The sequence below is a fragment of the Myxine glutinosa genome, chromosome 1, assembly GCF_964187855.1.
Source record: "Myxine glutinosa chromosome 1, kmMyxGlut1.1, whole genome shotgun sequence".
NCBI lineage: Eukaryota > Metazoa > Chordata > Myxini > Myxiniformes > Myxinidae > Myxine > Myxine glutinosa.
This window is the reverse complement of record NC_136261.1, coordinates 19,005,808-19,018,079: the sequence shown is the minus strand read 5'-3', so window position 1 is coordinate 19,018,079 and position 12,272 is coordinate 19,005,808. Positions and strand designations below refer to the sequence as shown.

The following is a 12,272-nucleotide window of genomic DNA, read 5'->3' as shown; positions in this document are numbered from 1 at the left end:
GCGACCCAATTTTCAATAGCGTTCTTGCTTATGGCAAGATACACCCACACACCAAATTAGAAGTTGGTACTTCGCTTATTTTTCAAGATATTCATCTCACAAGGATCGGACTTACATGGCGGCGGCCATCTTGGATTTTGACATGGCGACCCAATTTTCAAGAACTTTCTTCCTTATGCCTAGATACACCCACACACCAGATTAGAAGTTGGTACTTCGCTTATTTTTCAGGATATTTCGCTCACAAGGTTCAGAAATATATATGGTGGCGGCCATCTTGGATTTTGACGTGGCGACCCAATTTTCAATAGCGTTCTTCCTTATGGTGAGATACACCCACACACCAAATTAGAAGTTGGTACTTCGCTTATTTTTCAAGATATTCATCCCACAATGTTTGGACATACATCATGGCGGCCATCTTGGATTTTGACGTGGCGACCCAATATATACACCCACACACCAGATTAGACGTTGGTACTTCGCTTATTGTTCGAGATATTTCGCTCACAAGTTTCAGACATATATATGGTGGCGGTCATCTTGGATTTTGACGTGGCGACCCAATTTTCAATCGCGTTCGTCCTTATGCCGAGATACACCCACACACCAGATTAGAAGTTGGTACTTAGCTTATTTTTCAAGATATTCATCTCACAAGGTTCAGACATACATGGCGGCGGCCATCTTGGATTTTGACGTGGCGACCCAATTTTCAAAAGCGTTCTTCCTTATGCCTAGATACACCCACACACCAGATTAGAAGTTGGTACTTCGCTGATTTTTCAAGATATGCAGGTTACAAGGTTCAGACATACATGGCATCAGACATACATGGCGGTGGCCATCTTGGATTTTGACGTGGCGACCCAATTTTAAACAGCGTTCTTGCTTGTGCCTAGATACACCCACACACCAGATTAGAAGTTGGGACTTCGCTTATTTTTCAAGATATTTCGCTCACAAGGTTCAGACATATACGTATATGGTGGCGGCCAACTTGGATTTTGACCTTGCGACTCAATTTTCAATAGCGTTCTTCCTTATGCCGAGGTACACCCACACACCAAATTAGAAGTTGGTACTTTGTTTATTGTTCAAGATATTCATCTCACAATTTTCAGACATACATGGCGGCGGCCATCTTGGCTTTTGACGTGGCGACCAGATTTTAAACAGCGTTCTTCCTTGTGCCTAGATACACCCACACACTAGATTAGACGTTGGTACTTCGCTTATTTTTCAAGATATTCCGCTCACAAGGTTCAGACATATATATGGTGGCGGCCATCTTAGATTTTGACGTGGCGACCCAATTTTCAATAGCGTTCGTCCTTATGCCGAGATACACCCACACACCAAATTAGAAGTTGGTACTTCGCTTGTTTTTCAAGATATGCAGGTTACAAGGTTCAGACATACATGACATCAGACGTACGTGGCGGCGGCCATCTTGGATTTTGACGTGGGTTGCACCCACACACCAAATTCGAATGCGGTCCTTCGCTTACGCACGCATGCCTGCACGCACGCACGCACACACGCACGCCCGCACGCACGCACGGACGGACACACGGACGGAGGGGAAAGCAATAGTCCCCCTTTCGCTCCGCTGAGCGACGGGGGACAATAATCTCGAGGAATTCCTTCAACCTACTGCTTTCGCTCCTGACCACTTCTCCCTCCAAGAGTGCAATTTGACATTTCAACACTGAATCATGTGGTGAGGCAATCACCAAAAGGCAGCTTACTTTCGCCACTTGGAAGGCAAGCCCCTTTTCGCCACTTGGAATTTTAGTATTATTGGTATCCCCCAACAGGATGTTGAGTCCCAGGGTCTACATTTCACACACGGCAGGCTGGTTGGTGAAATTAGTTTTCTTTATCCTCACTTCTTTCTGGCCACACGTACTCTGTCCACACCACACCCAGCGCCACCAACTTCTAGGCTGCACACATTGCTACAGAGCCTTCCCACATTCCAGGTCATACCCAGACCGGAACGCACATCTGCATATTTTCTTGCCATTCCCTTATTTGTGGAACAGACTTCCTTTGGCTGTTTTATGTGTTCCTCACACTCGTCTTTCAAAAGTGCTGCTCATCATCACCTCATACTTTCTCCCACACTTACTCCTGATATCTTGTGCTCTTAGTAACTCCTCCCACTCCCTTTTGTATCCCACTACTCTCCTGGCACTCAAGTACTTATCTGTGATGTGTCCATGTGTTTCTTTGTCTGCCTGTTCCCCTTTGATCGATCCTTTGTCAGTCTATGACCCTGCTGCCCTCTCTTGTTTATAGCTCCTCCATTAGCCCAGACTGCTGTATAAAAATATCAACAACTTGTTTACAACAGAATTGTTTATCGTAACAAGGAAGTAATACAGTGAAAAAGGAGATAAGATATCACCTTTTGTGCAAATCTCATTCTTCTTTCTCCATCTCCAAGTTTGCTGTATTTCCTTCATCCCTTCTTTGGTCAGTTCCTCCTTTTGTTTCTTCCTTGTATTCTGCATGACTTCACTTTCTTCTCTGCCTTCTTGTCCCAATACTGCACAGTCACCTTGTTCCCGCCGCATGTTAACTGGAAATCCTTCTTCAGAATGTCCATTGAATATACGGAAGTCAGTGGCTTCTCCTAATTCTTCTCTACTACGCAAAGCCTCTCTTTCCACTCCCAAGGTCATTTGGTTGCCTCTCATAGGATCTTCTGTACTTTCAAATAAGGTAGAACTCTGAGACCTAAGCTTACATGATGGTGAGGAAGAAGATGAAGTAGTAGTGAAGACAGTGGAACAGGTAGAACTAGGCAGAGAAGTACGCAACAAAGTAGGAAGCGACGATGAAGAAGGAGAAGAGCCATGATGAATCCCTGCAAAACTGCTGTAGCGTCGGTTTCTTCTCATTTTAGATCTTGCCCGGGCTCGACAACGACTATGACTTAAACCTCGTCGCTTCAACCGAGCACGTCTTGAGATTGAGACATTGGTATGACAAGAAAATTGTTGCACAAAGACTGCCGGCCCAGGAACTGAAGGAGGACCCAGAGGTTCCTGCCTATACACACGCAGATCTGCACCACAAAACTGCGGGAAGTGGAGGTATGAGCGAGAGCAGGAATCATAGCCAAGCACAACTTCACGGCACTCATGGATGGGCCAGGAAAGCACAGCTGACTGAACAGCAGCTTCAGTGGCATAAATGTGGTCACATAGTCCCTGCAATGAAAGAGAAGAAGAATAAAAGAAAAGAAGAGGGAGGCTGCAAATCACAAATATTTTAATGAGCTTCTTCACCCTGATCAAGTACTTTTTATGTCTGAATAACAAGAAGGGCCTGCTCCTTCCTCATCCTCCCCCAACCAATGCTACCCCCAAAAAACATGACAAACAAGGAATGGCAAACAGTCAAACGATTGGTGGCCAGAAGTTTAAAAATACACTATAATGTAAATCATCTAGCATTCTTGGAGAAGAGGGAGAGGTGGGGGGAGGGGGTGAGCGGATAACTTGCTCCCGTGCTTGCTCGTTCGTTTCGCTTTTGTTTAAAAAACCCAAACTTTTCCTCTTTCCTGGAAGCATGCCTTAGTACAGCCCATTAAAAAGAAGGGTGAACGTTCAAACCCTTCCAACTACCGTCCTATTGCTCTGAATTCTACTGTTTCCAAAGTCTTTAAAGGCTTCTCAATTCCCATTTCCTCAAGCATCTTGAATCTCAGTCTTCTACCTGACCATCAATACGGCTTTTGCAAGGCAAGATCTACCGTTGATATCCTTTCTTACATTACGAATGTCTGGGCCTCTTCTCTGAGAGACTTTGGGGAATCCTTTGCTGCAGGCCTTGATATCTCAAAAGCCTTCGACAGAGTTTGGCATCGGGATCTGATATCCAAGCTTCAATCTTTCGGCTTTCCTCCTTCACTCTGCTCTCTCATATAAAGCTTTCTCTCTGACCACTCTATCTTCGTAATTGGTGATGGTTCAATATCTTCCTCCTTCCTTATCAACAGCGGTGTCCCTCAGGGTTCTGTCCTGTCTCCAACACTCTTCCTTATTTTTATCAATGACCTTCTTTATTCTACAAATAACCAAATGCACTCGTATGCTGATGACTCTATAATTACATTCCTCCATGTTTTTCCCATCTGCCCCATCTTTCCTCTCTCGATCTATATCTCATTTGATCAGTCACCACTTTAAATTCGGATTTGGACAAGATTTCCCAGTGGGGCAAATGTAACCAGGTTAAGTTTAATGTTTCTAAAACTCAACTTCTTACCATCTCTCTCTCTAAAGCTCCTCTCAACCCCTTTGAAAGCTCCACAATTACACCATGTGATTCAATAAACCTACTAGGTATTACCCTAACATCAAATTTATCCTGGAATCCACACATTACACAAATAGCTAAGTCTGTCTCGAAGAAACTGGGAGTCCTATTCAGATGTCGAAGAATCTTCTCCTCTCAACAGTTGTTTCAACTATTTAAAGGATTGATTCGTCCTTGTATAGAGTGCTGCTCTCACATCTGGGGAGGTTCTAGATCCACATACTTACTGGACGGAACTGAATCCAAAGTAATCCGACTTATCAACTCTCCCAATCTGACCTCAAAACTCGACCCGCTCGAATTACACCGCAAGGTTGGCTCGCTTTGTCTTTGCCACAGACATTTCTTCAGTTTCTGCTCCCAAGAACTTGCTGCTTGTATGCCTCCACCATAAGCGAGACCACGGAATACTTGACAAGCCACTACATCTCATGATTATTGTGTGGCCATTGTCGTTAGTGGGTTTGCATTGCCAAGGGTGGGCCGTTATGATGTTTGTTTCTTCCCCACCACTGCCAACAAGCTATGGAACTCTTTACTTTCCCATGTATTTCCAAACACTTACGACCTTCCCCTTTCCAAAAATCAGATTTTTTCACTTCCTCGAAAACTCTTAGACTATTCTCTCTTTCTTCACTTTTCCATCAATGCAGCTCTTATATTTAAGGCCTGGCCTCGATGAAGACTACATAGTCTGTGACTGGAGCCTTCAACATAAAAAAAAAAAAAAGGTAGCCAGAGGTTATGTTTTCACTCCTGTCTGTTTGTGTTTGTTTGTTTGTCCATGAACAGGATTTCTCAAAAAGTTATGGACGGCTTCGGATGAAACTTGGTGGACTGGTTGGGTGTGTGACAGGGACAAATAGATTCGATTTTGGTGAAGATCCGAATCTGGATACGAATTTTTTTACGGCGTAGCCCATAGGACAAAGCTGTCTAGAACAATGTTTGTCTGTCCATATGTATGTACAGTGCAATCAGAAAGTATTCAGACCCCTTCACTTTTTCACATTTTGTTATGTTGCAGCCTTATGCTGAAATCGTTTAAATTCATTTTTTCCCTCATCAATCTACACTCAATACCCCATAATGACAGAGAGAAAACAGGATTTTAGAAAGTTTTGCGAATTTATTAAAAAGAAAAAACTGAAATATCACATTTACTTACATAAGTATTCAGACCCTTTGCTATGACACTTGAAATTTAGCTCAGGTGCCTCCCATCTCTCTTGATCATCTTTGAGATGTTTCTACACCTTGATTGGAGTCCACCTGTGGTAAATTCAATTGATTGGACATGATTTGGAAAGGCACACACCTGTCTATATAAGGTCTCACAGCTGATAATGCATATCAGAGCAAAAACCAAGCCATGAGGTCGAAGGAACTGCCTGCAGAGCTCAGAGACAGGATTGTGTCGAGGCACAGATCTGGGGAAACCTACAAAAAAATCTCTGCTGCATTGAAGGTTCCCAAGAGTACAGTGGCCTCCATAATTCTTAAATGGAAGAAGTTTGGAACAACCAGGAATCTCCCTCGAGCTGGCCACCCGGCCAAACTGAGTAATCGGGGGAGAAGGGCCTTGGTAAGAGAGGACCGAGAACCCGATGGTCACTCTGGCTGAGCTCCAGAGATTCTGTGTGGAGATGGGAGAAACTTCCAGAAGGACATCCATCACTGCAACACTCCACCGATCTGGGCTTTATGGCCGAGTGGCCAGACGGAAGCCTCTCCTCAGTGAAAGACACATGAAAGCCCGCTTGGAGTTTGCAAAAAAGCACCTAAAGGACTCAGAGACTGTGAGAAACAAGATTCTGTGGTCTGATGAAACCAAGATTGAACTGTTTGGCTTCCGTCTGGCCACTCTGCCATAACGCCCAGATCGGTGGAGTGTTGCAGTGATAGTTGTCCTTCTGGAAGTTTCTCCCATCTCCACACAGGATCTCTGGAGCTCAGCCAGAGTGACCATCGGGTTCTTGGTCACCTCTCTTACCAAGGCCCTTCTCCCCCGATTGCTCAGTTTGGCCGGGCGGCCAGCTCTAGGAAGATTCCTGGGTGTTCCAAACTTCTTCCATTTAAGAACTATGGAGGCCACTGTGCTCTTGGGAACCTTCAATGCAGCAGAGATTTTTTTGTAGGCTTACCCAGATCTGTGCCTCGACAATCCTGTCTCTGAGCTCTGCAGGCAGTTCCTTCGACCTCATGGCTTGGTTTTTGCTCTGATGTGCATTGTCAGCTGTGAGACCTTATATAGACAGGTGTGTGCCTTTCCAAATCATGTCCAATCAATTGAATTTACCACAGGTCGACTCCAGTCAAGGTGTGGAAACATCTCAAAGATGATGAAGACAAATGGGAGGCACCTGAGCTAAATTTCAAGTGTCATACCAAAGGGTCTGAATACTTATGTCAATGTGATATTTCAGTTTTTTCTTTTTAATAAATTTGCAAAACTTTTTTAAATCCTGTTTTCTCTTTGTCATTATGGGGTATTGAGTGTTGATTGATGAGGGAAAAAATGAATTTAAACGATTTCAGCATAAGGCTGCAACACAACAAAATGTGAAAAAAGTGAAGGGGTCTGAATACTTTCTGAATGCACTGTATGTCCCTCACAAACATATACCAATCAGAGCTGAGGTCCGGTCACAAGACAGGAGCGACGTTATGTGATTACATCTGTGATATCATTTTGGTGTACGACTCCACACATCGCCATTTTGATTAATATGCCGTTCAGGCCAAACATATCGTCGAACCTGTCATATATCACAATCACCATGCTCTAGCTTTATATTTTTCATTCAGTGTGAAACACAAACAAACCGATTGTTAAAATGATCAGCAAATATCAAAAGCATCTCGGCATTACGAGTCTTTGAACGACACAGTACGTATAGGCCTTCGGCTTCATGCCTCACCTTCAAGCCGCTACAGACAAATTAGCCCAGATGTTTTACTACAGTAGTATCGTTTTCATAATAATAATAATAATAATAATAAAGTTAATAATAATAATAAAGTAAATATAATTACAACACTGCAATCCCTTTGTTGTGACTGCAAAGTTACTGGATTGAAGCGGTGTACGGTTGGTACATTGTTGACTCGAAACATAGAATAAACCAGTGCCTCAATGCAATCTCTTTACTTCCTGGTAACAGACCTTAGAGACTTAGAGTACTTCAAAACATTTAACACTGACATTATTTGCTAACTGGAATCCCCACCCAGGTCATACTATCCTCTTCAACTATCAAACAAGCCCAGCAAGGCCGCCGTTCGACTTTCAGTCTTGTTTTATTGTGTAAGTGATTCTTCACCATTGAGAGATGAGTCCGAAAACAATATACAGTTTCGGATGATATTTCAAACAGTTGTAGACTTGTTATCACAAAACTAGGTGGACGAGTTGGTTAGGTGACAAGAACAAGCAGATTCGATTTTGACACAGATCCGGATGCATCAGTAGGATACAAACTGTAAACTGTTCAGCCTGGCAGAGATGGCAGGTCTAACGAGTGCCGTTTTAGTTTGATTTGTATTTTGCGCATGGTAGGTGCAAAAGGAGAATATATCCCAATACTTTCCCCTCGAGCAGTCTTGGATGATAAAATCACATTAATTCAAATACAAATTTATCTGCACACCTTAAGCAGCCAAAGACGTTGCAGGAAGGGTAGGTCATGAAATGGTTTCTCCTCCAATGGGCTTCTCTCTCCTAAAACCAGGAAGAATTTTGAGTCGAGTCCCAGCTTATCAGCAGCGACAGCAGGACAAGGGGCACTGCCCACCTCATCCCACCAGGAACGTACCTTGCATCGTAACCTCCGCTCCCATACTTTGTACGGCATTGGTGGACAACGACCAAGAGCTGGGGCAGGGTAGAGTGGTAGTGATGCAATCAGAGAAGAAATCTTTATCTTTTTTAAAAAAAATTGTTTTAATTAACACCGTTGTTATATCTCAGATAATGTGTTAATTGCTTGTTATTGGTAAGGTTTGTGGAATAGGTGAATATAAGTTAATGAAAAGGGCAATCAACAGTTGAAACAAATTTAATAAACAAGAGAAAATAAGGAATTACACCAATATTCAAATGCCAAAAACTTTTGGAGATCATGATGCATATAATCGAATGCAAAGCATCAACAAAAGGTCGTCAAACGCACCTCCTCACCTTTCCTCCCACCCAGTTAGCTTCTGAATAATAAAAACTGTGATGAGCAGAATATAATAAAGTACTGTCAGGTGCTTACCACTCACGAGTCATCTCGACTGGATTTGATGTCCAATCGGACCAACATAACTATAAATATTGCAGTGCAGTGCCAGCAGAAGACGAAGCATTTCAGACATCACGTTCAGATGTGGGTAGATCCAGGTGCCGTGACACCAGAATTTAGGTAATGCACTTGCAGTAAAGATTCCAAAATTTGTCCTCAGATTTTGAAAAGATTATACAAGTGATTTGTGCATTAGTTGTTGCTATTGTATTTTCCATACTCCTCTTGGTTTGGGAGCGTAGGATAGGGGCATCATGCACAACCATAACAGATTGCGAAAGTTTCCACAGCTGAGAATATACAGTCACGTGAAAAAGGAAGCACAACCCCATGTAAAGTTTTGACTTTTATCAACATATTTCAACATATAGCTATTTGATCTTCATTTCAACAATATTGATAGATAAAGGTGATATAATATAACAAACATCATGAAACATTTACATTTTGTAGTCCATTGTATAATTTAAATAAACATAAATGCAAATTTCGCATGTGGAAAAAGTAAGTACACCCCTACATTTATCACTACTTCAAATACCTAAAATTAGAATCAGGTGCACCAGCTCAGGTGCAAATGATTAGAACATCATTAGAGAGGATCTTGGAGGAACCGGTTATTTAAACCTCAGACATTTAGTTTGGTTTGCTCTTTGTTGTTGAAGTGTGCGGCGTCACCATGCCTAGATTAAAAGAGCTCTCTGTGGCCTTCAGAAAGAAGGTTATAGATGCCTACAAGTCTGGGAAAGGATTTAAAAAGATCTCCAAACAATCTGAAATCAATCATTCGACTGTCCGGAAGATCATCGACAAGTGGAGAAGATTCCAAACAACTGCCAACTTGTTCAGGCCAGGCTGCCCCGGCAAGTTCAGCCCGAGACCAGACCGCAGGATGCTGAAAGAAGTCTCTAAGAACCCCCAGAATGTCATCACGGGACCTACAGGTAGCTCTTGCCACTGTAGATGTCAAAGTGCACAAGTCCACCATTATAAAGAGGCTGCACAAATTTGATCTACATGTGAGCTGTGCCAGGAGGAAACCTTTGATGTCCAGAAAGAACATCAGGGCAAGATAAAGTTTGCCAATGAACACCTAGGCACTTCCACCAGCACTTCCACCAGCACACCAGCACTTCTGGAACAATGTGCTCTTGACAGATGAGTCAAAGGTAGAGCTATTTGGCCACAGTACCAGAAGACATGTTTGGCGAAAACCAAACACAGCATTTGACGACAAGAACCTGATACCAACTGTAAAGCATGGTGGTGGAAATATTATGGTTTGGGGCAGCTTTGCTGCATCAGGGCCTGGGCAGCTCACGATCATAGAATCCACTATGAATTCTTCATTGTACCAGAGGGTGCTTGAGGATAATGTGAGGCCATCTGTCGGAAAGTTGAAGCTCAACCGAAGGTGGACCTTGCAACATGACAATGACCCTAAACATACCAGTAAATCCACCAAGGAATGGCTGAAAAGAAAGAAATGGAGGGTTCTGGAATGGCCAAGTCAAAGCCCGGATCTAAATCCCATCGAGATGTTGTGGGGGGAATTGAAACGAGATGTGCATGCAATTGTGCATGCTGTGCAACATTCTCTTGTTGAATAAATTATTGCAAAGTCAATTCTTAATTGTTTTTTGTTCAATTAGATCACCTTTATCTATAGATACTGTTTAAATGAAGATCAAATATTGATATGTCCACATATGTTAAAAAGATTTTAAAAAAACCTTTCATGGGGTGTATTTACTTTTTCCACATGCGGGATTTGCATTTATGTTTATTTAAATTATACAATGGATGACAAAATGTAAATGTTTCATGATATTTGTTATATTATATCACCTTTATCTATCAATATTGTTGAAATGAAGATCAAATAGCTGTATGTTGAAATATGTTGAAAAAGTCAAAACTTTCCATGGGGTGCGCTTACTTTTTCACTTGACTGTATACCTGGAATCCATCGCAGGGTGCTGCTGCAGCAACCTTCAACCAGGGAACAGGTTTAAAATTTGTCTTGGGCATGAGCTTACAATGGCCTACTCTGTTTTTGACAGCTACATCTTTAACTCTTAGATGCAGGCGTCAAAAATCCTACATTTACGCAGCCATTGGGCCTAGGAGGCCCAACGGATGTATTTGTGTAATGTGTTTTTGTTTTTTGTTTTTTTTATGGATATTTTTTCTTTCATATCCTTTTTCAATCGAAGTCGATGCTCATGGGTGTGTATTTGCTCAGAAAATGTAAATCATTAATCCTATTAGTTGGAAGAATCCCATACAAGTAATGAATCTTTTATTATTTTAATTTTTGCAAAAACATTTTTTTGTTCTTGGTTTTTCAACTTTTTTTTCTCTAAAAGGTTGAGGCTTATGGAGGAGTATTTGCTCAAAAAATATGATTCACTAATCCTTGTATTTAGAATGTATATGTCCACAAATGTCAAAAATCCTACACCTATGCAGCCATTGGGCCTCGGAGGCCCCACAAATGTATTCGTGTAAAGTTTTTTAATTTTCATATTTTTGTCACTGAATTATTTGTAACCAGGTTATCGGAGCATATAATGAGGCTCATATCAAGAAAATAACGATATAACATAGTAGTAAAACAACATTTATGCGGAGCCTCAAAGGCCCCAGGCCTGCATTCGTGTCGATTTTCGGGTTATAAGTGAAGAATGAAGATTTTCCCACGAGCCTGAATTTAAAATTTTTTTAATGTCACTGAATTTTGTGTAACAACATGAAAGTCGGTGAAAATGAGGCTCATTCCCAAAAATAATTGTACAGCATAGTTTTTGCAACAAAAAAAACCTTGTGGGCCTCTGAGGCCCAATCACTGCATCCAAGGGTTAAAGTCTACAAGTAAATGCCAGTAGAGAGGACAGCATGCTTAATTTCCCCCTTTTAAATAAAGTACACATTATTGCATAATTGCGTTGCCTGCAAAGCATCGGGGTGACAGCAGTCGGAAGAGGAATCAAACTCACACTAGACAGTTTAGAGGCGTGTATGCAATTTCAGGATGATCCTGTCATCCCTTGTGTATCAGTTACACTTGTACATGGATATCTGTATAATTAGCACTGTCAGCAGTGGGTGGTATAAGGCATAATGAGTCAATTGGCCTTTACCTGCGCCTTCATTGCATTGTACTACCTTGTAACTGTAATGTGCAATTCGCAAACATTGCAAAAGGATGAACCATTTCATTCGATGATAGGATGAAAAGATAAATGATTGCATCAAAATGTTTACCATCTGTAAGATAGTACTGTGGTGTGCACTATGGTGCAATTATATGATACAATTCCTCTTTAGTGATGTATGACTGCACATGGAGTCGAGTGATGCTCAGACTTTGTAGCCGATTTGATCATGACCTTTGTATGTATGTGAGAATGGAATTTCATTATAATTTTAAATATTTGCAATAGAATGAGTACTTTCCACATTCTCCAAGTCCAACAAAAGTACGTGTGCAGTACACACATGCAAAAACAAGGTTCCTGATGCCCTTGCAATTCATTTTGGAGAACGAGTGAACCACAATAAAGGGTGTACCCAAAGTTGGTTAAAAAAAACAATATATATACACACATACATACGAGAAGGGACTACATGTCGCTTCGCTGACGGGCCAAT

The 12,272-nt window shown here is 41.8% G+C and overlaps 1 protein-coding gene across 3 annotated transcripts in view; it reads right to left on the bottom strand.

Annotated features, from left to right (window-relative positions):
• LOC137421606 (uncharacterized) overlaps positions 1-12,272 on the bottom strand; it is a 182,523-nt gene that overhangs the window by 57,585 nt on the left and 112,666 nt on the right. For all 3 annotated transcript variants that reach the window (XM_068107830.2, XM_068107837.2, XM_068107852.2), the window contains 2 exons: positions 7,983-8,206; positions 2,414-3,221 (listed from right to left, as the gene is read on the bottom strand). In XM_068107830.2, coding sequence (XP_067963931.2) covers positions 2,414-3,221; positions 7,983-8,206 — 1,032 coding nt within the window. The remainder of the gene's footprint in view (positions 1-2,413; positions 3,222-7,982; positions 8,207-12,272) is intronic.